General features: G+C 39.1%; 1 protein-coding gene across 3 annotated transcripts in view; it reads left to right on the forward strand.

The window, feature by feature from the left end:
• The window catches only part of MYLK (myosin light chain kinase), a 195755-nt gene that overhangs the window by 122815 nt on the left and 46920 nt on the right, over nt 1–26020 (forward strand). For all 3 annotated transcript variants that reach the window (XM_042041247.1, XM_042041248.1, XM_042041249.1), the window contains 4 exons: nt 34–923; nt 10570–10686; nt 14050–14130; nt 25238–25288. In XM_042041247.1, coding sequence (XP_041897181.1) covers nt 34–923; nt 10570–10686; nt 14050–14130; nt 25238–25288 — 1139 coding nt within the window. The remainder of the gene's footprint in view (nt 1–33; nt 924–10569; nt 10687–14049; nt 14131–25237; nt 25289–26020) is intronic.

Below are 26020 nucleotides of genomic sequence, written 5' to 3' on the forward strand. Positions count from 1 at the left end.
CTGGCTCTCTTTCTTTTCTTTTTCGGATCATAGTGGGAGGGAATCAGCCAGCTCTGGAGAGCAAAGAGATGGTGGAGATCATGGTAAACTAACATTTGGTAGAACAAGTGGCTTCAAAAAGAACAGCAGTGTAACCAGAGTAGCTGAGGAAGAGCAGGAAGACGTCCGAGGCGTGCTGAAGAGGCGAGTGGAGACTCGGGAGCATACAGAGGAGAGCCTGAGGCAGCAGGAAGCTGAACAACTTGATTTCCGTGATATTTTAGGCAAGAAAGTCAGCACCAAAAGTTTTTCTGAGGAGGAACTGAAAGAAATCCCAGCTGAGCAAATGGACTTCCGAGCAAACCTGCAGCGGCAGGTCAAACCCAAGACCTTGTCAGAGGAGGAGAGGAAAGTCCATGCTCCCCAGCAGGTGGACTTCCGCTCTGTGCTGGCCAAGAAGGGCACCCCAAAAACCCCATTGCCAGAGAAGGCACCACCTCCTAAACCTGCAGTTACAGATTTCAGGTCGGTGCTGGGCTCCAAGAAGAAGCCACCTGCGGCGAATGGCAGCGCTGGCACCCCAGCACCAAATGCTCGCACCAACTCTGAAGCCCAGAATGCGACCCCCAATTCTCAAGCCCCTGTTGCCAAACCAGCAGTGAAAAAAGAGGAGAAGAATGACAGAAACTGTGAACATGGGTGTGCAGTGGTGGATGGCGGAATAATTGGGAAAAAACCTGAAAACAAAGCACCAGCAAGCAAACCACCAGCAAGCAAAGGAACAGCACCCTCCTTTACAGAGAAGCTTCAGGATGCTCAAGTAGCTGATGGTGAAAAATTGGTCTTACAATGTCGGATTTCCTCTGATCCTCCTGCAGCTGTCACCTGGACTCTAGATAGCAAAGCCATCAAATCATCAAAGTCCACTGTCATCTCCCAAGAAGGTAAATTAATTGCATTACAAGCCAGCTGGATGGCACGCTGTTATATCTGGCTCTTGATTAATAATATTTAGTTCATTAAAGGTAATGCAATACTTTATTTAAGTCCTGTGCCAGTAACTATTCCCAGATGCAGCTTTCTTGTTATTTCAGTGGAGTACACAAGGAACAATATTGTTTGACATTTCTTGCAGATTCCCCTTTAACAGCCTGCAGATGTAAGTTTTATAAAGTTGAACTTCTTGCATTTTTAACTGCTGTTTACATTGCTAATGCTGTTTAAGGAGCTGGTACCTGCTGCTTATTTAAACTGAACTTTAAGGATTTAGAACATTGAAAACATAATAATATTATTTCTGGTTTACAAACTCTAATTTAATTCTTTTGTATGTTTAGTATTTCAGGCTTTTTATTGCAATAGGAAACACAGAAGCAAAGAGGGGTTGTGTCATAGAAAGAAATTACTACAAATACAAGTTAAGGTCAGAGTTGAGAACAGATTTCCAGTGTATTTAATGCCCCACCACAGATGCTCCTATTGCTGTTACAAGCACTGAAATATTTGAACTCCACTGTCTTGGTGACTTTTAAGTAACTTCAAAACTGTGTAGAATTTGGTAGAAGTCACTAGAGGAAATACTTACTGTTTTCAAACTGAGTGTTCCTTTATATTTCAGATTTTGGATGATCAAACCCTACTAGACTGGGTTTTTTTGCATTAATGTTGTATCTAGACAAAATATATTTTCCTTGGCACAAAAATAGGAAGGAAGGACAATTGATAGCACAAAAAAACTTCTTTACTTCATATGTGCTCCATAAAACACTGAGGGAATCGTCTAAGAATGGTATCCTCTAGTGTATTGTAGCAAAAAAGTTCATGTTCACAGTACGAATTACAGCTTGACACAGGGGTCTGCACTCTTACTTTTGAATCTTCCTTCATTTAATCCAGGCTATTTTTAGTGTTACCAAATGAGATCCAAATTAATATGCAGGATAGTTCAGCACAACCAGTGAATCCTTGTGCAGTGTTCCAAGCAGAGTAGCACAAGCATTCTCCTGAAGTGGATGCAGTCAGAAACAGCATTGTTTTCAGAAAGGGTTGGGGTACTCAAGTAATGCATTAAGGAGATACTAAAATAAGTAGATGGAGAAAGGGAGATGGTAGCAAGTGCATTGTGTCTGGTCTGTGTCTGAAGTAGCAAAATGTTTTTATTTTGTGAGTACATGTTGATTTTCACCTAGGGGAACTCCATAGAATAAGGATAAGTGTCATGTACATGAGGAAACATTGGCTGGTGGAAATGCCATTCATATGAAAAGGACTGACAGAATCAGTCAGTTTAGCTAGCCTTATGCTGGAAGCAAGATTTCAAGGCTTTTCTTGGAGTTGCCCAGAGTAGAAAAGAAATTATACATCCCCAAGTTCCATGACTCCTGTCAGATTACATCAGATAGACAGCATCTCTGTACCAAAGCTTCTGAGTTTTGGTGTTATGGTGCTGCAGAAAAGCCTCCTAAAGTCCCAAAGCTTTGATGTTATGGTGCTGCAGAAAGCTGTTTTCTTGACTGAAATAATCTGAGTAATTGATTGTTATAATCCCCCAACTCATATTCACTCTATAAAATGGTACTGTGGAGCTGCAAATCTGGTGTAGCTGTTTATGGTGAAGTGATCCTGATGTCCAGAAATGCCCTGCCACCTGCCTGAGCAGGGAATGAGACTTTTCCCATCCAGTTTGTCTGGGCTGGGTGACGGTCCAGGGTGTCACACACTAGCAGTGCTGTCCACTGAGGTCAGGATCAAAGGTCAGCACTGCATAAGGAATCTACTGTTCCAGGACAGCTTCTTGCAGGGGGTGCAGACACTGTCCTTGTGTTCCACTTGTACCTGCACTTTTACACTTGTATCATGCTTAGCAGTCAGTGTTATCAGTACTTCAAAGTCAGGCTTTCTTTGGCACATATTTGCAGAGGATCTTAGAAAGAATTATTACACAGGGATGTAAGTTTTTTCCTTTAATGGAAAGACAAGGAATGAGGATTAGAACTATTTTTTTTAAACCTCATTACATACCCTCTAGTACACTGAGAGGGTGCATTGCATGATGGTCTATTGGGGTTTTTTCCTGACAGTACCTGCTAGCTTTGGCACTCGGAGAAGAATGTGTTGCTGCTCTCTCGCTGTAGGATGCTTTCATGCCAACTGTTAAGTAATTAACTAGGTATGCATGATACTTTAAGTAAGTTCCAGATTTCATAGAGATTCAGTTTTCACTTTTTCCCTAATTAGGACCACATACATACTTGAGGGAGCCAAGGGAGGAGAAAGAACAACTGGAGTAACAGACTAGAACTGAGAAACTGCAAATTCATTCAGTATCAGGAAATACTGTTCAATAGGGAAACTGTATGGATTAGTCTCATAGATAGTGTTTGGTGCAGCTTTAAAGGCAGTAACACTGGATGCAGTACACAGCAGGCCAAAGCCAAAGTCCCAGTGTTCATCCTTTGCCCCAAACACTGAAAATCCAACTTTGTCACTCGCACAGGTGTCATTCCTTCAGCAGCAGTGCCATTGGCAAAGCTTGGAGCAGCATTTAATGGGCCATGGAGATAATGCTCTAGTGTCACCCTCAGCTGAAAGAAGGTTGAGTCTGTGGGGAAGAAGAGGAATTCAGAGCAAACAGACCTAGCTAACCTTAGTGGGTTTAGGTCTTGCAGAGCCATTTTTTATTTCTTTGGTGTGATCTTGCTCCTCTTGTGTTCAGCAACAAAATCCACTATGGAAGAGGATAGACTAGATCTGTTCTTAGCTATTTCACCGACTGCTTTTGTGCTGCTGTGATGTATGATGGTGACCACGGGAGGGGGGTTTCCAGATTCTCCAGAGGTATTTCACAATAACTTATGTGTTCTTAATGAGTTGGATACTGGAAAATTCTCTATCTAGTGTAATGCATGTCCATCTGCTTCTTAGCCACACTACTAGCCCATCTTAGTATGGAATACTGTCCCACAAACTTGTTAGTGTAAGTAATGCATGAACCTCCAGAATGCCATGTATTTGTGGTTTGGAAATTGAATTATTCCTCTCTGTCATTCCCAAAAGACAGGAGGAAAAAAAAAGGCAAAAAGAGACAGCAGATTGCTCATCTCCTGATGCCAAATAAATTGTGAAGATAAATACATAAAATCCAGCCTCAGGAGCATGTGATTAAACAGTGGCATATTTGGCCAGGAAGGTCAAACTTATGTGTGTAACAAGTTGACAGGACAGGCAAACTATGTAAAACGATGTCCCTTTGTCACTCACTGAAAATAACTTTCCTTGGCATATTTGTCCTAGTTGATAGTGAGGCTCTTAGAAACAATGCTGTTCACAGGTCTCCTCTGTGCTTGCAGAGCCTGACTGACACTAAATTGGCCACCCAAGGCAGTTTAGCCATTGGAGTGCAGAAGAAGGGAGAGTGTTATCCATGCTCCTGTACCATTGGAGAAGCCTGCATACAAACACCAGCATCAGAATAGTCTCTGACTAGTAAGGCCTTTGCCAAAAGAAAAGCTAAACCCTGCTCCAAAAAAGACCTTCATCTGCCGGCATATTTATGCAGTACTTGTGCTGTGTTCTGGTAGTTCATCTGGGGCTTGCAATGTATTCCATTATTCCAGGGTTAAATTTAGTTGGAAGTCAGAATCCGGGCAGCATTATCCTCTATGTCACAATCACAACAATAGCTAATATCATGTCACATTCCTTCCATTTTCATTTCAACTGTTTTCCCTTTGAAATCATGAACATCAGTACACTTGTTCTTCCATTCCTTTTAACAGCTCCCTAAATAGTACTCTGTTGGTTGATTGGCATGATTTTTTGCCTAATGTATCATTTTTATTATAAAGTGAGCTCTTGCACTGTTTTTCTGACATGGTACAATTTTATTAATGGTTTGATTTTATATTTTCCTTCTTTTAAACTTGTCAGAGTGCAATTATCTACATTCCTGAGATAGATAATAATGTGCTTTTTGCCCATGAAAGATCAAAATAAATTGTTACTAACAATAAAAAGATGGTACTCATAAATTAGAGCATTATATGATATGGGGTAGATGATGCATGGTTAAGAGGCACTTTAATATGAGAGACTTCTTTGTTTGAAGTTATGGGGGGCTTTTTGTTTGGAAAAACATTTTTAAGAAGGCTCTAGCAGACACTGCAGTGAAGTTAGACATATAAGGACTGAGTAGAACAATTTTCCTCACACGGTGAACTCTCTAGAGCAGGACCCATTTTGTTTTACACTTGTATAGCACTGGCCCAGCAGGGCCCCGTGCTACTGTCCTGCTGTGTGACTCACTCTTGGACAGAAAATCCATGAAGGAAGTTCTTGCATGGTTCCAAAAGTTGTTCCATAAGATGGTAGTGAAAGGGCTTTGCAAGCCAGCATCCTTAGTAAACTGATCAGCTGAGGTATACAGTGAATACAAGCCAAAACTGGCAAACTTGCAATTTTTAAAGTCAGCTTGGTCTGCTATGTTTGCATAGATTTATTACTATGTGACTATATAGATGGAAGAGGAATTGTCTAATATAGTCTCAGGTAGCAGTGATGGTGTCGTTTAGAAAATGCCCTGAGTTTGTATTGCTTTGTCTGAGCCAGCATTTTTTTCTTCCCAAGTTTCTTGGCAGCATAAAGATTTAGAAATCTTATTAGCAATAATGCCTTAACAACTTTCCTGTGACTTAACATAACTCCTAAATCTTCCTATGAGTTGTGCAAGTCTGTGTCTGCCAGTCTAACTAGGATCTGCCATGACTTTTTTGTTTTCTTTCTAATTAACTTTGAGCAAGAATTTGGTGTGTAATTAACATGACTTTATGTACTGCTGAAAGTAGATGGATTTTGCACCTTACAAAAGCTTCTTCAGAACGTCTAAGTCTAGGGAGATCATCATTTCCGACACAACACCATGTTTTTCACAGGCCACATTTCCCTCTTTCATTTATGTCTGAATCTATCTTCTTCCAGAAAATGCATGTAGTGTGAATTTAAATACAGCAAAAGAGAGACATCTGCTATAACCACTGGTAATTTATTGCAATGTCTAACTCTTCTAGTAAGAGTTTTGTTACTAAATCAAGAAACAAAACAATGCCTTATTTCTAACTGGATAGAATGGCTTTGACTCTTGTAACCAAGATATCATTCTCTTTTTTTTTTAAATTTGACAAGTCAAGCTCTTACTAACTTTTTCTGCATGATGTGCTTCATCCAGCCCTTGGAGGCTTGGGTTTGTTTTGATTTGGTTTTCTTTTCAATACCTCCTCTCCAGTTGCTGTTTGTTGGTTTATTATCCTGTTATAAAACAGCAGCAGAATCATGTGTGGGTATCAGCATCAGTGAGATGGAGGTCACCTTCCTGTTGCTGCCCTTACTGGAGGTTATTGGTCCTCTTCCTACCTCACAGTGTCGGAGCTCATGTTTGCCATTTCTCTGTTCAACCTTTAAACCTTCTGAGTATTCAGCATCCCTTGCTGCCATCATTGCTTGTCTTTTCACTATCTCAAGCCCCATTTTCTTTGACTGAATGGGACTCAACAAGTAAATGAGATAGTTTATGAGGACTGTCCTCTTTCTTCTCTTTCTGACTTTTTCCTTTGCAAGATTCTTTCTAGCATCTGTAAATTTATAAAAGTTAATTTATGAGTACTTCCACATCATAGATTAAAATATTTAATAGCTTGGGTCCTAGTCTGATCACAGAGGAAATCCACTAGAAACAGACTGAGTGATGATTTCCTCTTGTCAGCTTCTTTAGGAGATCTTTATTATAGCAGTTCTCAGTCTTCCTAAATCAATGTCATCAATATAGTAATGTAGCATTAATAACAGCAGAATAATGTGAGCTATCACAAATATTTCAGTAAAGATTAAGAAAATTACCTTTGCACAGATGCATTTGCCAGTTAAATGTCTAATATCATGAATCATGGAAGTAGGTTTTTTACATTGTTTTCCTTAAAACTATCAGTTAGCAGTAATTACATTTGACATTTTTTTCTTCTCTGAAATTCACACTTTTTTTCACTTGTTTTTTGTTGTCATTGTATTCAATATTTTCAAGGTCAACCCGCTTCTCATTTTTAAACATAACTGTGACACTAGCACTTATTTAAACTTTCCCAGACAATTTAAGACTTATTAGAAAATTAACACTATATGCCAATGAGTTCCTTAAAAAATTATTTTGTCTCCTAGGCAAAATTTCTCACAGATGAGTGTTTATAAATATTGCCTAAATACTCTACAATACTTTTTTATACCATGGGATACAACTGAGAAAGCCATAAACTTGAGTCTGCATCATGGACAGGAGTCAGGAGGTTGGCCAGCTAGATGCCAGTGTGGGGAATGAGAATAAGGAGCTGTTTTTTGTTGGTTTGTGTATTTGTTTTATATCTGAGGTTGACTTTCTGTGGAGTTTCATGGAAAGAATGCAGAAGCCTAGAGATATTTTAAACTGTCTTGCACTATTTTTGAGTAAGTCAGAGAACCCTTTAATAGCTCAAAATTCAAGGGAAAGGCTTTGTGTATCTAACCCAAAGTCTCCAGTAAACTATCAGGTTCTGTGGCTGCTAAGGTCTTTTCTAGAGCTGCACCAGTCCCAATGTCTAAGTGGTAGATTCCAGTATTCATGTTTATTCCAATCCTGCACTTTGGGACAATGTTTAAGGATCATCCATGGCCTGGTTCCTAAAAAAGTAGCGGGTTGAGGGGACAAAATAGATAGCAAGTATTTTTAGTTGACTGGGATTTGTGAACTGCCAGGATTTCAGAATACCCAACTGGAATAACCAGTCTGGGCTTTCCAGCAGTTCTGAGAAAATAATCTTGTTTCAGGTCATGAAGGGGTTTGCAGAGGAAATACCAAATACTTCATTGAAAGACTTTTGGCCTTCTAGCCCCGGGAATTGACTGTAGCTCTAGATCACAGAACATAGGCCTGGTTGAGAAGTTTCTGGTTCTTATGAAATCTTATCAAGTTTTGCCTGGGTTTCGGTGATTTGGGTTTTTTCCCTGGTTTTCAATGAAAATGAGGTTTCTAGAGCCGTGCTCCCTCAACCTCCCCCTATACTCCTGATCCAGCCTGGCCAATACTTTCTGATCCATTGGCCAATTTCATACCTAGTCCTAGTAGTCCACAGTTTCACAAATACTAGTGGCTATATAAAGGAACGTGACTCAAATTATCTCATTTTCCCTTCACTCCTCCAGTGACTGGAGGGCTACTGCCATTGTATTTGGTGGTAGCAAGAAGCCCAACAATCCCCATGTACTTTGCATATGCTGTTCCAGTGTAGTTCCTGGGGAGAAAAAAGAAGTGGAGGAAAATAGGATGCAGATTATTTCCACAGGGAGGTGGGAGTTAGGAGGAAAAAGAACAGATTTCCTTCACCTTCCTCACAAAATAACTTCATTAAATGAGTGTTGACCCTGTGTCACATTAGTCTTCAATGAGCTGAGGAAGGGCTTTTGAGCAGGTAGAAAACTCCTGCAGAAGCTAAAGTAAATTCTGCACTGTTCCAGTTCCTTAACAATTCATTTATTCTTACAGGCCAGGCTCCTTTCCTCCAGTAAGGTGGCCAGAGGTCTCCTTCATATGTGTGTGTCTTTGTTCCATAGTTTCTGTTTTTTTCAGCAGCATCTTTCAGTTTCAATGTGCAATGTTTTCTAATCATGTTACATAGATTTCTACAAATTCTTAGACTGGAAGTTATCTTTGGCTTGCTCTCCAAATGTCTCTTTAAACAGCAGAGACATGTGAATTTATATTTGCTAGATGCCTGCAAGAATACTTTTCTACTGTCTCTCCTCCATTTGGAATGGAACTGCAGCTCGTGACATTTTTGGCTTCAGCCTGACTCATGGAAAAGCATTGCTTCAGGGAGGGCATGTGGATTTTCTTTTCACCCTTTGGCTGGCTGCGCACAGCCCATGTGAGTGAGGGGTCAGTGCTCCTCTTCTGAGATAGCTTTCACATCATTTCTCAGGGGAAAATAGTCATTATTTAGAGCTTCTTGATTTTGTGGAGGATGATAAAGAGGGGAAAACATAATTTTCTTCTAATCGTTGTGTGTTTCTGGCAAACCAAATTTGTTGGAAACCATTTGAATGTTTTTTAGAAGATTTGTCTTGAATAATGACATCCAAGTTTAAAATGAGAGAAAAATCTGAAGGCCAAGAGCATAATTGCCATGTCCGAATGGAGCTTGTCTCCAAAGAGAACCAGTACATTCCCAAAGTTCTTCAGATGGAGGGGAGTTCTTTTCAAGGTCCTTTTCATGGACCAGTATCACCTGTGCCTGTGCCATCTCCCGCATCACAGGGGATACATTTGATGTGGAGCCTGGGGTTGAGCACTCTGGAAGGCAGAAGGCAGCTTCCAGTTACCATAGAAAGGTGCTGGGAGATTTCCTTACATCTCAGGAAACAGGGTAAATATCTGAAAAAAACCCATCTATTCAATCTTGCCATTAATTAGGAATGACTGTGGGAAAGGTAAATGGAGGAAGGGGGAAGGTTTTACTGCAGCGGAGGTAAGTGGAGAGTGGAGGTGTTCTGGACAGGCCAACAGCAGTGGGCAGAAATGCACAGTGTCTGAGGCTGTGTTCAGGGGACAGACCCAGCTTTCCAATGAGGAAGGAGAAAGAAAGCAAGCCCACACTTCACCCTCACTTAATGAGGGATATTTGGAAGGGGAAAGTGTGGAGCATTTTAACTGGGGTTCACCCTGCAGAGGAAAGTACTTCATCGTTCCAAGCAATGCAAGTGAACGTAAGGGACAAAGTTCTTCTTCCTCATCCCCCATCTACTGGGAACAACTTCTGTTTTGGTTCACAGAGTTTTAATTTTTAAGAGGAAATGTATTTCCCTTGGGTCATACCAAGCTTCCCTTCGTAAATAACGAGCTTATGTCGCATCCTGTTTCTGCAAACCCAATTAAGTCAAATTTTGGGATTTTGTCTGGAAAGAAATGGATTTGTTGCAGTGGCAAATTTTATTGTGACTATTATGATGGACTTTCTAATGGATGTTTTACAATACCAGGCAGTTATTCATTAGGAAATTCAAGCAAAAAGAAAATGTTGTTCGGTGCCATTTGTAAACTTAGGCACTAAGCTGAAGTTCTGGTCTCATACATGTGAACGCTCACGGGAGTGCTAGAGGCAAGGCTGAATCAAAATATTGCAGATGGGCATTTCACAGTAACCCTCTTACTCACGCTCTTACACTATGAGCACTTTTGGAAGAAAGTCACCTGAGTGAGGACTTCTGATCTCTGCTGTAAGACAAAGAAGAGCAGCAGAGGTGCTGCTCTGGATCTTCTCTACCTTTATCCATTAACCAGTTCAGGGCTGCGGGGACAACTAGAACTATCCTAGGGAAAAGCAATAAGATTCAATTTTTTATTTATTTAGCATTAATAAGGTTCCAATAAGATTGAATTTTTAAGGACAGCATTTTCTAGCAGTGAAGATCACCGAAGGACTGGCTCATGTGATGCCTTCTGCTCCTTACTAGCACTAAAGTTTTTGTGAACTGCAGCATAACATGCATTTGATCTCTCCCTCTTTTGTACAGGGACACTCTGCTCACTGACCATTGAGAAGGCCATGCCTGAAAATGGGGGCGAGTACAAGTGCATAGCTGAGAACCCAGCAGGGAAAGCTGAATGTGCTTGCAAAGTGGTGGTAGAAGGTAAGTACTGTAGTGGGTACGAGAACACCCTTCCTTAGAACTTCCTCCTTTCCAACGTATTTCCCAAGAACAACGTTTGGGAACTAGTTACATGCACAAAAAGAAAAAGAACTCTACCCCTTTCCCTTCTGCACTTGGTTGATAGATAATTCAATGTCTCCCATAAAGGAGCATGAGCAGAGAGACAGTACCATACCAAGGGCTCTGGTTGCTTTGTGGAAAAATCTGTGTTCTCCTGCTGCCCACTGTATTTCTACAAGGTTTCTAGAGCAGTAAGCTGAACTTGTAAGATTTGTTTCTGAGCTGTGTGCATCCTTTGAGAGCCCATAAAAACTCCGTGTGAGCCTAGGTGTCAGTCTGCCTCAGGACCGCATGTGGCAATTTCTCACTCTACAACTCCCCAATTCTTTGCATTCACAGTTGTTTGGTCATTTGGTTTTCTAGTGTAAGTGAGCAAAAATAAACAAATTAGCAGCTGAACAACCCCTGTGTTCCATAGTCTTAGAACATGGATAATTTACTGACTAAAGTACTTGTTTTCAGACACGGTCATGCTGATGACACTGTACTCTTGTCAGATAGTCTTGGCCTTGGGTGAGGCCAAGGTGAGGCTCAGCGAGACACAGAATTATAAAACTGCCATGGAGTTTAAATTTTTTAAGGGGCTTTAAGTAACCAAATGTCCTTCTTATCAACTCACCTTCTGGTGAACTTATTTTTGAATACTCTGAGACTTGCCATTATAATCAAATGAACACAAAATTAGACAACAAGCCTAGTAACATGGAGCTTGGGTACTGAACCTTCACAGCTGTGTTGCAGATGTGGTATTTGTGGCAGGAGGTCTAGAAAAGAAAACTATACTTTTTTTCCTAATGTTGTATGACACAAGGTAAGAACGTGATCCTGTAACTCCTCACTAAAGGACAGTCTTCATGTAATTGGAAAAGAAATTAATTACACATAAACTTACAATTAAATGTACTGGCACCTCTAATGGCACCTTCTGTGATATTAACAGTCACACCATAATCTGTCTTAGATATTTGATAAGCTATTTTTTATGGTTCTGTAATTTAAAGTAATAAATTTTGTCAGTGCTGAAGTTCAAAGAAGAGGCTTTAAGCAAAATCTAGTACCTGAAACACCTTAACCACCACAGATCCAGAGTGTTGAAGGATCAGATTATCAAAAGCTTAGCATACAGTAGTTCTCTAGAGCTGCCCTAGCAACTTTTAAATGTCTCAGCCACTTATATGTTTTTCCTCTGTCTTCTGATCTCCTTCAAGTAGTTGCTTTTCTTCCTGAAGATTCCCTTAGCATACTTCCCCACTTCAAGTTTCCCACTGGACCATGCATGCTCTAGGAGGCTGCAGGTAGAGTTTGGCTTGCAAAATCTTGATCATGGGAGGCTGTCAGCTCCTTGCCCGATGATGTGAATGACATTACCTCAGCAGTCTGGCTTTCTGTGGTGGTGGCACCCACGGCATTAGGAGCTCACTGCTCACATCATGTTGGGCACCAGAATGACCACATTCCTTACCCCAATACTGGCTGCCTCATCTGCCTTTTTCATTCTCCACTGGCGTGCTGCTGAGAAGAGGTTTTTGAGGAATGGCACCATAGAAAACTCCAGCTATTTAGGAAAGACGCCATTTGATATCCCATGTCTGAGACTGGCAGAAGGGATGACTGTTATTTTTAAATTAGAACTGTGATATAAAATGACAGTTCAAATTTCCCTCTTCTTCAGTCTACTTTCAGGATCCCAGATGCTGATTTTTAGACTAAGTAATCATAATAATTTCATTTCTTTTGGCACCATGGACTCAAAATAAGAATGGAGGAATGTTTGACTTCACTTGGCAGATCTGTAGAACCTGAGTGTCTGACCTCTCACACAGCCTCCTTCTCTGAATTATTTACTAGGAGATTCTCTCTTCCCCTGTTAACTTTTTAGGAAACTTAGATAAATTTTCACACTCTGGCACCTAGAAGAAGGTGACTAAAATAGCTGTTTCTGTAACATTTATGTCATCTTTTTCTCTGGTAGCTAACAGCTCTCTCACTCACAAATCCGCTGAAAGCTGAATATTTGAAAGCTGTAAAGTGATACAGCTATTGCTGAGATCATAATCCATAATCATAATCTTTCTTCCAAAGATAAATGTCAGGATCAAACAATCTAATAAGCAGAGCTTGTCAGGATTTACGTTATAGGACATGGAATCCAAGAATGGTTTGTGTTGGAAGGGACCTTAAAGATAGTTTTGTTCCAACCTCTGCCATGGCCAGGGACTCCTTCCCATAGATCGGGTTGCTCACAGCCCCATCCGGCCTGGGCTTGAACACCCCCTGGGATGGGAAGTCCACAACCTCTTTGGGCAACCTGTGCCAGTGCCTCATGATCCTCACAGTGAAGAATTTCTTCCTAATATCTAATCTAAACTTCGCCTCCTTCATCTTAAAGCCATTCCTGCTTGACTTGGCACTACAGATCCTTGTGAAAAGTCCCTCCCCAGCTCTTTTGTAGCCAACTTAGCTACCAGAAGGGGCTCTAAGATCTCCCCCAAAGCCGTCTTCTCTTCAGGCTGAACAGCCCCAACTCTCTCAGCCTGTCTTCATAGGAGAGGTGTTCCAGCCCTGTGATCATGCTCAGCCTGGAATAGCCTTAAAAAAAGTTGCACTTTTTATTTATATCTCATGTGGGATACACATGGAAGGGAGCTTTATTGACTCCTGGCTGCTGGTGTAGCCTGCAGTGATCAGCAGTTTCTGGGTAAGAGCTGTGCAATTCTGAAAATACTAGAATCCATCAAACTTGAGTCCTCTGGTGTCCCTTTTGGTGTTTCTATTTAGGAATAAATCACTGGCCAATAATATCTTTTTGGAAAGATTTAAACACATGGAGGAAATGTTACTCTTCAAAATGGGTTAATCTGAATAGATCACATAAACAATGGAATAAAGAATTACACAGCAAGAGATTCTTTTGGATGAAATGATGTTTCAATATGGCTTTGTTTCCCTTTTCTCTGCACTGCCTAACACAGCTTTGTGCACATTGTATTTGGTGTATTCAGCTAAAATACCTATCAGCTTACATGGTACCTCTTGTCTAGCTGCTTACTTGGGTTTTCAGTGCAGCTGCTTTTGTAGAGGGTTTCTCCCTCTCTGCTCCCTCTTCCTTCCAGAATGTGACAGTCTCCAGCAAATCTCTGCAGAAAATTTTTCTTAAAATCCTGAAGGACAGCAATTTCCTCTAACTTTGCAGAAAGATCCAAAATAAACCTTTTATTAGACAGCTTTTTCATTATTGATTTTCAAATAGGATTTGTATTTTATTATTTGTTTTGATTGCAGATGCCTCAAAGACCTCAAAGCCTACTGAGAAGAAGACCAAGAAGCCTAAGACCACACTTCCCCCAGTGCTGCCAACAGAGAGTAAGTGACTGTGATTTGATTTGCTTTCTTTTCAGTGGAAACAAAAGAGCGCTTTGGGATTCTGTGGTCATTCCCTTCTGTTTGCAGACATGGTATCAGAAGCCTGTGCTGTTTCTTTAGGCCTTGCACTTAAGTCATGTGAAATGAGTTTTTGCCATGTGGGGATTAGAAATAAGAGCCCAAACTGTGAGTTCAGACCTCGCCCACTCTAGTCTCTGTTTTTCATAATGGTGCAATAAACTTGTGACACTGATTTATTTTTGGCTGCCTCTCAAAAAGCACAGAAATACTCGAATAGTTTGCTTCAATTTGTGTTGTATCCTGTGTAGACAATACGAAGTTTTACTATTGGCAGGCAAAGCATCTTGACTGAATGTCCTGTAGAATAATCTGTCCTTTTTTGGCATGGCCATGGAGAGTGGTTTTGCAAATTTTGCATTCTTTGTTTTAAGCCTAAATGCTAAACTTGCTTTTAATGCTTTCTGAAATAATAAATCAGCTATAAATTCTCATGTTTGTTACTCTGCATACATGTATTTGGTTAAGAGGAAATTTTAAATGGTAAAGGCAGCACAATAATATCAGTTTAGGAATTCCTAACGCCAGTACCACTTATGAAATTAAGGGATACAAATATCTCTTAAATCAAAACTGGACTTTGAAAATTGTTTATCTAAGATGTCTACCATGTGAGTTCCTAAAAAAGATGTGAAGAAGTGGCTTAATGGAAACATGAAATATTTTATCCAGCTCTCTCAAAAAACAAAAAACAAATAAACTCTAATCTGGTCTTCCAGCAAGAACATTTTCAGCTGCTTTCAGCAGGACTCAGAGCAGTTTTATACTGATTAATGATCACAGGTAGTAATTGTGCTTCTGGAATTGTGACTTACATAAAACTATGCCCTGGGCTACAGCTATTTCTGAGTTTCTGGCTGAGCATTATAACTCTCTCTCTCTCCAGCCTCTCTTTGGGGATGAGGGAAGAGTCACACTGGCATGTTCCACCTCTGCACTTGAGCTTCAAGTGCCATAAATAATAGCAATTAAGAACAATGATTTTGTTACTGAACATCAACAGAAAAGAAAATTTTAAAGCCATTTAAATATCCACGAGATAGTGTTTTGAACTGTGTTTTCTATGCACACAAACACACACATTTCCTCTGATCCTCCCTGCAGTGTTAGCAGTTGAAGCTTTCCCAGGAGAAGGTGTGAGTTGGGAACTGAGTCTAAATATGGAGATATGGCCTGATCCACATCCTGCTTCTTTTGCTTTTGGTTTTAGTTGAAATTGGACATAGATAGCAAAACAGAAGCTACCAAATCTGGATGCAGAAATATTTGTGAAAAGGAAGTTGAAATAATGGGGAATGGTTTTTCTACATGGCATATTATATCAGTGTTTCAAGTTCTTGAACTTCTCACAAGCTTTTTTTTCAAAATACCTTTAAAACATCTTCCCTGCTGCACAGAAAACATCAAGGTAACCAGACAGAATGTTAGGAAACTGGGTTTTGAAAGAGTTTTTGGAAAAGCTTTGAAAAATACATATTTAATTTTAAAAGGATTTGGCTGCAGAGATTTCACAGGTGGTTTTTTAACATCTCAGTCTCTGAGGAATGTGAGTATTTATCTGCTGAAATAAGTTTTTTATTTGTATGTTTGTCAGGGGCAAAATATACAGAACAGATCCGGTGGATTACACAGGTCCAATTTACACTGAAATCCTTATCAGATGTAGAGATTGTAAATTTCCTTACCTGAAAGAGAGCGGGCTTAGTCAGATGTTTATCTATCTTTAGTGTATATCTCATGAAAAGAAAGGTAATGGAATAACCGTGAATTAAGATGTCCCAGTCTAATAAGGAGATACATTTTTACTCTGATCTTTTCTGGTCTTTGTTGCCACATCGTTACCAACAATCCTAGTGGCAAGTAGTGTGTACAGAAAGATATTGAAGAAATAGAGAACAAAATTTCCTAATAATGTGATAATAATTAATAATAAATAGATTCTGACTTTTGAGTAGTAAATTCAGTCACAGCAGTATATACTCTATGAGATAGACTATATACTCTACTGTACTTTTTAGAAATACTTTTCAGGGAAAAGATCCTTATTTTCTACATTCTGTAAATAAGTGCAAGTCAAATTTCATGGGTAGCAGCTATGTCATCCTTTTCTTCCTTCCGATAAATTACAAGTGATCCTTGGTTTTTTGCCCTAGTAGAAACTTTCAGGAAAGTAATTAACTTAAGGTTTCTGAAAGCAAGGATCCATACATTTCTTTTTGTGGAAAAGAGTGAATGTTGTCAGTATGTTAATCTGTAAAATTTGTCTCACTGTGAGAATAGTTGCTGACCCAGGTGATTTGCCTGCTCATTCTGACAATGTTACTTTATTACTGCAAGCTTGGGGGTTGTAAGCTACAGAACTCCAATAATAAGTAGAATTTGGGGCATTACTTCCTTTGATATGCAATACATACTGGATTCTGGTGTAGAATAAGAACATTATGAAGGAAGCTGTGTGTCATTCAGTGATTAACAACATCTCTGAATGGATGCTTGCAGTGTTTACTGCAGAAAGATTGCTCCCATGCTGGCAAATTACAAAAATTCCAATGTATTTCTTTTTGCTTAGAATTAATATTGTGTCACCAGAATTTAGTAATAATTATGCAACCCTCTAAGGATAAATAGAATAAATAATACTGTTTCTGAGAATAACAAACAGATCCACCTTTGAATCTGGGGGAAATAATCAAAAGGGAGAAGAGAGGAAGGGCACCTCTAGAAATGGTTCATTCTTTACTGACTGCACTGACTTGGGCTTTGTCACTTTTGTCTTTGCTCAGTGGATGTCAAATGTTACTGAGTTAGAATAATAAAGTGTTATGTTTCTTCTAAAAGAGGCAGTGGAAAATTGGACTCTTTCATTATTTATCATACTGCACACTCTGTGCTATGCCAGAACAATCAGTGGGTAGTGTAAGGGTCTCCTGGCTTGGCACAGCCCTGTAGCAGAAACACTAAGCCAAAAATTCTCACCACTTGAACATTTCTCTAGAAAGCTTTGAAACTGCTGTGAAGGGATTTAGACACCAAGTTCCCTTTGAAATTAGAACTTACTTCAAATTAAGTTAAAAGGGAATTTTTTATTTCAATTACCAAAGCCACTTGCAAAATCTTCAGTGCCTATTAAAAAAATGTTTTTGTCACAACAGACTGTGGAAAAATCAAAGTTCTGCTTGAGATTTTTAAGAGTAAATAAAGACTTGAATGTTTACAAATAAATATTTCATTTTTTAAAATCTATTACTACTCCACACTTGCAAATATTTCCTTGTCTTTAATGTGTCTTAAGCAGAGGACCAAAACAGAAGGAATTAGCCCAAGATGAGGCAGATTTGTTTGCAGGTCTAGAACCCAGCTTTCTTGATCCTCAGTCTCAGGATTAGTTTGCATGCAGTATCGAAGGTAGTATAGATTTTTTTTTAAGTGGCATCACAATAATTTACATACAACATGAGCTTTCCAAAAGGACTTTTTTTCAAAGGCTTTTTTCAAGATTTGCTGATGAAAAAGGCATATTACAGTAGTTAATTCTGTTTCTTAAACTTCACTGCAGCTGGGCCGTGCAAAATAATTTTACTATAGCAGGAAGAAACTGTATCCCAATTATTGCTACTGGGGAAAAAAATTTTACACTTTAGAAAATAATTCTCATAAATCTGAGCATTGGATTAAAGTGTTTGGAAAGAAATGCCCAATGTTTTTTGTAGTGCTAATTCACAGAACTACTTCCAGTAAAAATTATTTAAAAAATGGCAATTATCACCTGTCATAATCATTGTTATCAAAACCTAACAGGATATCCTGGATTCCCTCATCTGAGTAATACTTCTTAAACCCACTGTTCTCATATCCAGACCATACATTGAAGGGATGACCCAGAGTAGAGTTTGATTGCACAAATGTAAGTTGTTCTATTCAGTTAAAAATAAAGTTACATCAAAGAACAGAACTTTGGCTACACACCTGCAAGTTATTCAGCTGTATTTGGAAGCTTGCTGATAGAAATCTTTTATATATGCTACTATATAAAACATTTGATTTCATGTGAAACACATTTTTGGTTCAGTAACTGTATTCTCTTGCAGATGGTTATTAATACAATTTCACCACTGACACTGTCCAGATCAAATTGTCAGGAAGGTTTCACTGTTACCTTCCCAGATCTGAATTTTTAGCATTATTGGTACTTGAATGCAAGGCTGAGCAGTGACATCTCTGGAACAATGTGCCATGAAAGTAAATGTTAGACAGGCCCCCTTACTATTGTTAATATATTCTTGTCCATAGTAGGGAGAATTCTAGGTGTTAATCACCATGGAAAAATTATGAGTCAGTAGCCAAGTGATTAGAATGCAGTTCTGCTATTTATTCTTCAATAAACAATCTTGTCAGAGAATCCAAGTCTGCACGCACCATTTTAAGGAAATGTCATTAAAACGTTAAACTTGATGTGCCAAATTTAGTTAATATATAACTAAATCAGTAAACACATCAAGTTTTCTATTGATTTCCATTCTATGAAAATAATAACGAAACATGGCATAGCTGAATATGAAATGTTACAAAATCTTCATTTCATGATAGATTGTTTTGTCCTAAGTGTAAAACTTGCCACTTTCTAAGTGAAGAACTCAATTACTAAGGAAGTTACTGTTCAGGTCAGAGATGTTCTTTTAATTGCAGAAATGTGGGCACTGGATAGCAGCTGTGATCTGTGACTGCTGCTGACCTCTTTGGTCACTGGGATAGCCTGAGATGCTCTTGAGGATCAATGAGGCTGTCCAAGCCACTTCTCTTAGTCCCATTCATTTCCCAGAAGGCTCGTGCTGCTCTACTCCTGATCCAAGACATTTGCTGCACAGTGAGTGCAAGTACTTAGTATGTTGGAACAATATGAATTACATTGTCAGGGAAGCCTCTGAACAAACTTTTCAAGGAAAAATTAATCTTTTTTCCTAAGCTGAAAATTCTGCACTTAGTACATGTAAATCAAATTGCCATTAGCTATTTTTAAGACCTAAATAGGATTTCTCTGAAACTCTAAATCATGAAAAGGGCTGCCTTCATTTCTGAGGCTCGGGGTCCAAGGGTGCATAGCTGGGCCACAAGACCTGACAGCCAAGTTGGGCTGAGGTAAAAAGGCAAAGCAAGATTTAACCTGGTGACTCTGAAGGTTGGTTGCTTCCATAGATGAAAAAAATTCTGTTACTGTATGTATAAAATGAGCAGTGGAGAAACACTAATTTGTTGTCCAAATCCCTTCTCCTGAGTGCCCAGTTCAGCGCTGTTTCTCTAATGTTGGGCATGCATTTTGATTCTCTGCTGAGTTACTTTACAGCTCTCACCATACTGACATTTTCTGAGTTAATGGTGGCACAAAACAGTATTTTCCATGTTTATTTCATGCAGTCCATCCTACATATCTGTATGTTGACAGAAGAAGACAGAAATCTTCATTGACTGTCTTATGCAGAGAAAAATGAATAGTTCTTGCAACGTGGCCTTGAACCGAAGAGCTGCTGTGCTTCATTGACTTCGGGTTAAGCCGTTGGCTAGAAATCGCACATCTGAGGCATATAATAGAAACATTAACTTTGTTCTCTATAAAACAGGGACCTAAATCCATTGGCTTAGTTAATGTTCAAAAGCATATAATACCTAGTTTTTCCCACTGAAACCATTTGGAACTCCTGAATGTCCAGATGACCTGGCAGTGTTTTCCTATGGAACAGATTGGGTAGCAGGTTAGTAACCTACCTTAGATCGCTGTCCCTACACACTTGGGCACAGCTTTTAGTATCTAATTGTGGATGTTCTCCCAGGACATAATAAAGGTGAAAATTTAACTTATGTTTCAGAAAATAACCTTGCTGTCTTGCTCCCACCCGAGCTCTCAGAGGATTTTACATGGCCTGGGTTGTTTGTGATCTCTGTTTGATACTGGATCTCTTCTGTGCTGCTCAGATTTGCTTTAATTGTAGAAATTGCTCAAGAACTGTGCTACTAAACTACTATGGAATTGTTTATTCCTTCAGCTGAGCTGTTTTCAAATACTGAGTTATTTTCAGTGTACCAGATCATAGTATTGAAGCTCTGAGTGTGCTGGTATATGCTAGCTCTCTCATGACTGGAATGCAAAAGTGAGTGTTTCCTGGATTTTATTTTTGTTTTCAGAAGGCAGAGGCTGTATATTTCTCAATTAGAGGGCAATCTCTGCATGATTTAGAAACTAAATATGGGATGTTGCAACAAAATGACAGTTGTTTTTAATGAAAAATAAAATAAAAGCTTTAAAAAACTGTTCTGAAGCACACAAACTCAACTGACTTGTATGGAATTAAGTTTTCTAATTTCTGCTTGTCATCAAATTTAAGCCAGAGTTGCTTTCTGTTTTATTGTATTTAGATACTAAACAGTTATTTGGAAACATTATAAGAAATTTGCTCTTTGAGAAGCAATGAAGAGAAACTGCTTAAACTTCCAAACCTCGATGAAGTTTTCAAGCTACTGGTGTTTAGTGCATTGCGTCTGTCATTTTCCTCTCTAGCAATTAGATTAGGTTCATGAATGTATGAATGAACTCATAGGTAATGATGTGTTGTCTTTTTCTGATACAATTGTAGCCATCCTGTTTCATCTTGTCTATGCTAAAATCTGCAATAAGTTTTTGTATCACCAACTAGATCTGTGACAGAAGTAAGGATAGAAAAGAATAATTCATTACCTTCATTACAAGGCCAAATGTTTTATTTTTTCTGTACTTCTAGATGTCAGTCATTCCATGGTTTCTGGCAAAGCAGGGAGTAATGAAGGTTTACAGAGACCTGTCACTTTTGATTCAGACCCTGATATCAATCCCCAGAAGTGTGTGAAGGAGGTTAAACTGGGATTCATTTACTTGTGGGAGACAGAGACCTCATGATATCACATCCCACAAGCCTGAAGGATTAAAGTGAGACAGGGAAGAAGGAGCAGACACTTGAATCTGGGCTTTCCATAAATTTTCTATAAGTGTTCTTCTTACCATGGTGTCTGACACATTACAGACATAACTTCTTTTTTCAGTTTCTCTTGAACTCTGAAAACACTGAAAAAAACCAATTTAGTTCCTCTAGAAAGATGAAATCTTGACTTGTTTTTCATGAGGGGAAAATGGTTTTCTGTGTGCCTGTAGTATGAGAGTATGTCATTAACCCTTTCATTAACCCTTCTGCTCTCCTGAGCTAAAATGAGGCTATTCCCCAAGCAGACAGAAGCAGGGATACGTCTTGTTCCTTATGGTAATAGAGTTAGGTATTAACTGTACTTGTGTACCAGGTGCACACTACAGAAGACATGTGCATAATTTTAGGCATGTCCCTCAGGGAAGACAGTAGGAATTATGGATTGGTTGGAAATACTATCTTGAGTACTGATGTTTTTTTCAGATCCTAAGAGTTTTAGTTCATGCTTTATGAAAGCAAGTTGAGCAGAGAGCCATTTCAGGGGAGGGCTATTCCTATTTTTAGTAAAATTCCAAAAAAGGGAAGCAGAAAAGAAAGACAGAGGCTTCTGAGCATATCTACTCTCATGACTCCACCATCAGAGAAAGGAAGAGCACAGCCACATGTCCAGCAGCTATCAGCCTGTATGGGGTCTTTCCCCTTTTTACTTTATGTCCCCCCACTCAAAAGCAAGCTCTGCAAAAGGCAAACCTGCCTTGTAATGTTTGTGTTGTTTCTAGAAGGCAGATTCATTGAAGGAGAAATATTAGTTTTGTTACTTCAAGGCTGATTTTCAGCTTCAGCATGTTTCAATGTAAATACCAAAAGAAAGACAAACAGTCTTTAAAAAAAAAAATGCGGCAGACTTGAACTAACATTTCCAAGAGGCTCAAATATTTTACTGAAAACAATCATTTGACCCTGTCAACTTTGAGTAATCTTATTAGATTTTTTCACTGTCTCCAGCAGCCCTTGAAAAGAAAAAGTTGCATTTCAAAGAGATGCATAAGATGAGCTGGTATCCTTAAGGAAGATCTAAGAACAGTGGAGTGTACATTATTAGCCAAAGAAGCCAGTTTCATGGAGCCAGAGACCTGTCCTTGTACCCATCCCCTTCCACCCTGCCCCAGCCTTTCATTTCTGCTCAGGGCTATTCGAGTCTGCAAAACAGGATATTCAGCCAGACCTTCCAGCAACCCTTGGGAATCTGCATGGTTTGATGAAGTCCAGTGACAGTCTGTATATCCTCAGTTAAGTGAATATAATGTTCTGGTGGGTAAAAACTAAAATTTAAACCAAAAAATTGTACTTGCATATAAAAAGCCATGTCCTAGCTGAATGAAGTGATGAGTTCATGTTCTCTGCTTTGCTGCTATGGAAATCTTCACTGAGGTGAGAGTCTTTTAAACTGGCTTAAGCTTAGTTGTTCCAGTATGCATGCACCTTGCCTGTTAACCACGGTACTGCAACAATGTAGGCCAAGAGGTGATCTTTTAGTGAAAATCATACTGGATTCAGGAATTTGCTTTTTTCTCTGAAAAATAGCAACAGTATCTGCAACTGAAGATAGCACTTGACAAATGGTGCTTTTTCTTCATCTTTGTTGCTCTTTGTTCATATCAGGCTTAATGGAGTGTGGAAGCAATCAAATTCGTGTCATTGTAGTTTGTATTAAAAACCGCTGCAGCTCTAAGAGATCCAACCGCTACTTCAGTTTAGAGAAAAGCAGAGAATCCAGTGTCGAATACAGCACATGCACAAACAAAAATGTTTACATGTTTATAAATCATATAACTGAGTTAGTTTACGTGGGATTATGCATCTAATGAGTAACTATTGGATTATTCCCATTAACGGGGATGTTTAAGAGCAGATGAGAGGCCAGACTCTACAGGCCTTCCAGCTGGCGCCTGATCATATGCGTAGTTTCATCCACATAATATGGCTCCAACCTGAAATAAGAGTTTCAGCTCAGGGTGTGACCATACCATGACAAAGAGGAAAGCTGCTCTGAAAACACTACTTTCTGTCTTTGCTTGTACAGCTTGGGCAGGAAAGAGGATGTAGAAATACATTTGCTCTCACTTACCACAGCAGCCAGGGTGTATGTCACTCTGTCGGTAGCCCAAAAAGTAATGTGTCCCTTTAATGAGCAGTTGTGTTCTTTGAAGGCCTCAGCTTAAGGAGGGTTAAGACCCCATGGAAGATGTGGCAGGACAGATACATTGATTACACCCTGGTAGTCCATTTATAAAGGGACAAACACCTCACAAGTACTCATCTAAACCTTTACTTGTTCTGTTGAGCTGGTAGTTGTCGAAGAAAGGCTTCTTTGGGAAATATCCAACTATTCTTATTGTTTCAGCCATAAGTACTGCAAGAATATCCTACCTCTCCATTGTTGTGTTTCTGGTTGCTACAAAATCAATAAATTCAGAGCATATAAAAGCCAAGTATACTTTTAGCAAAAATTACTATAAAATGGAAAGAAGGTGGAAAAAACTTTTCTATATTCACTGCATAGTGAAATGTTCTTCAGAATGAACTGAATAAACATTATTGTTGCCAGCTAAACCATCAGATATTTTTAAAGTCATTTGGTCTTTTCACCTCCTATACCACATCACCTACTATCTCCAATTACTCTAAAAATCAATCTGTCTGTTCTTTGAGCTATAGCATTAGACTCCCACAGTGGTTTTGCAACTCATGGCTCCTGAGTTTCACAGGGCATCACATGATGTGTTCCAGGGTATCATGCACAGCTTGTAGTTTGCTGCAACCAAAAGGGTTAAAATTGAAAAACTGGTTTTATCGATTTGGTGAAATTGGGGGGATATTTTGCTGCTCAAAGTCTTTCTAATTTGAAATAACTAAATAAAGAAAAGGAAAGAATGGACCAAAAAAATTCAAAACTTTTGGCATCTGTTATGGCTATCACTAGGCACCTCTGTACAGTCTGCCAGATACTCAAAAACACTTAGCACATACTGCTTCCGTTGGAGGCAATAACATCTTAAAAGCCAGACTACTTCACTCATGCTGCCTAGTTGAGCACAAGAAAATAAGAAATGTTCTTTCACAGCAGAGGCCGTTCTCTGACCAGGATGCTTAGAATAGCAGGAAAAAAGAGAGTGCTCTAAAAGGAATGAACTCCACTTCTGGAATTCAGTGGTTTGAAGGCATCCAGACTGTTCCATTTAATGCCCACCACTAGACGTAACTCCTATGAATTTGTCCTTCTGAACCTGTTTATGTTTCTGTATTATAAAACATTACTTGTTTGTGAAGGTAGATTATGGATGTTATATTTAACTTGGTGTTTCTCTTATGCCTGCTGTCTGGTAATTTAATTGGGTGGCCTCTAGTTCTTACTTTGTGAAAAATAGTTAAGAACCATTTTCTACCTATGTCTTCTCTACTGTTCTTCTATTTACCCTACACAATCTGTAGAATATTGTCTTCTGAAAATTTATGTGTCCAGATTTCAAGTTTTAAGCTATATTTTTGTAGCTATGACTTTTTCTTTTGGGAATATAGCAAAAAGTTGTCCCTGCTTAGGGGAGAGGATGAGGCAGAGGGGTGATACTAATACCTACCTTTGGTATATCGCTCTTTCTTTGTGAGCTCACAAGTGGAATGAGAAGCAGCACGTGGTGTTAACTATCCTACTTTTAACTGAGGTCATTCAGCATTGATTATGCTGGAAATCTGAGCAGAAATTCAGTATGAGATGGATCTCGGCCCTGTGTTTTTACCTGTTAAACTGCTATAAGGAATGGAGGATGACCGATCATGGGAGACATGTAGCAGATTTCTTTGATTCTTTTAAAAGTTTCAGCTTCAATTTTAAATATTCTGAGGATCATTCAGGATAATAAAAGTGGTTTTATAAGGTATTTTTAATTATTTAATATGCTGGAAGAATGTATTATATTTTCAAGTGCCAACAAAGCATTGATATGGATGTTTGTGGTTAGTCCGATACCTTCCAAACCTCACCTTTGAATTCACGTGGTTTATTGTTTGTTTTTTTTAACTAGGTGAAGCAACAGTGAAGAAGAAACCAGCTCCAAAGACTCCTCCAAAAGCAGGTAATTTGTTGCATGTGTCACCCAGAATTACCAGTGCAGCTGTTTGCCTAACTTTGTTTGCATATGTGATTAAACGGTAGGTAAGTCAAATTTGTTTATGCCGTCCTAAGAATTAAATTATGAGCATCCAAAGAAGTTACTCTCAAATGGGCTATAGCAAGATCCTACAAAGTGTCAGCACTGTGTAACTTATGCCCTTTTGCATATACACAACACACCTTGGCTTTCTGTGAAAGAAATTTTTCTGTGTATCACAGAATCCTCTGCATGAGTAGCTACCACAGAGAAGGTGATTGATTCTACTTTTCCTCATCACTGCCATTATGGTAACCTGTTCGTGTGTTCACAGTCTCTGAGGCAAAGCTATCAATATTTAAAGTTACAAGGAAATTTCCTCTATAGGAAACTCTTCTCAGTGTCTTAAAACTTTGTCAGACTTTTAAACTGTTCAGGCTGCTTTCTGTGTCAGATATGCACCTCAGCTTAGTTTCCTTCAGATATTTTCAAAACAAAAGCAGTTTTAAAAGGTCAAGTCTAGAGGAGGGAAAAACCCACTTCGTTTTAATTACTTTGAAAAGGAAAAGAAAGCACTTTTTTCATGCCCAGTAGCGCTGTGCTTTGGAAATAATGTTACATTTGGCAGTGAGGTCATTGTAATATTAGGGAATGCCTCTTACCATTTCTGTCAATAGGTCCTCAAGTCTGCCCCTTCCCCTCCAATACACACACAAG

Source organism: Corvus kubaryi, unplaced genomic scaffold, assembly GCF_017639235.1.
Source record: "Corvus kubaryi isolate FWS band 111438036 unplaced genomic scaffold, C.kubaryi_AGA036_p1.0 37396, whole genome shotgun sequence".
Classification (NCBI taxonomy): Eukaryota; Metazoa; Chordata; class Aves; order Passeriformes; family Corvidae; genus Corvus; species Corvus kubaryi.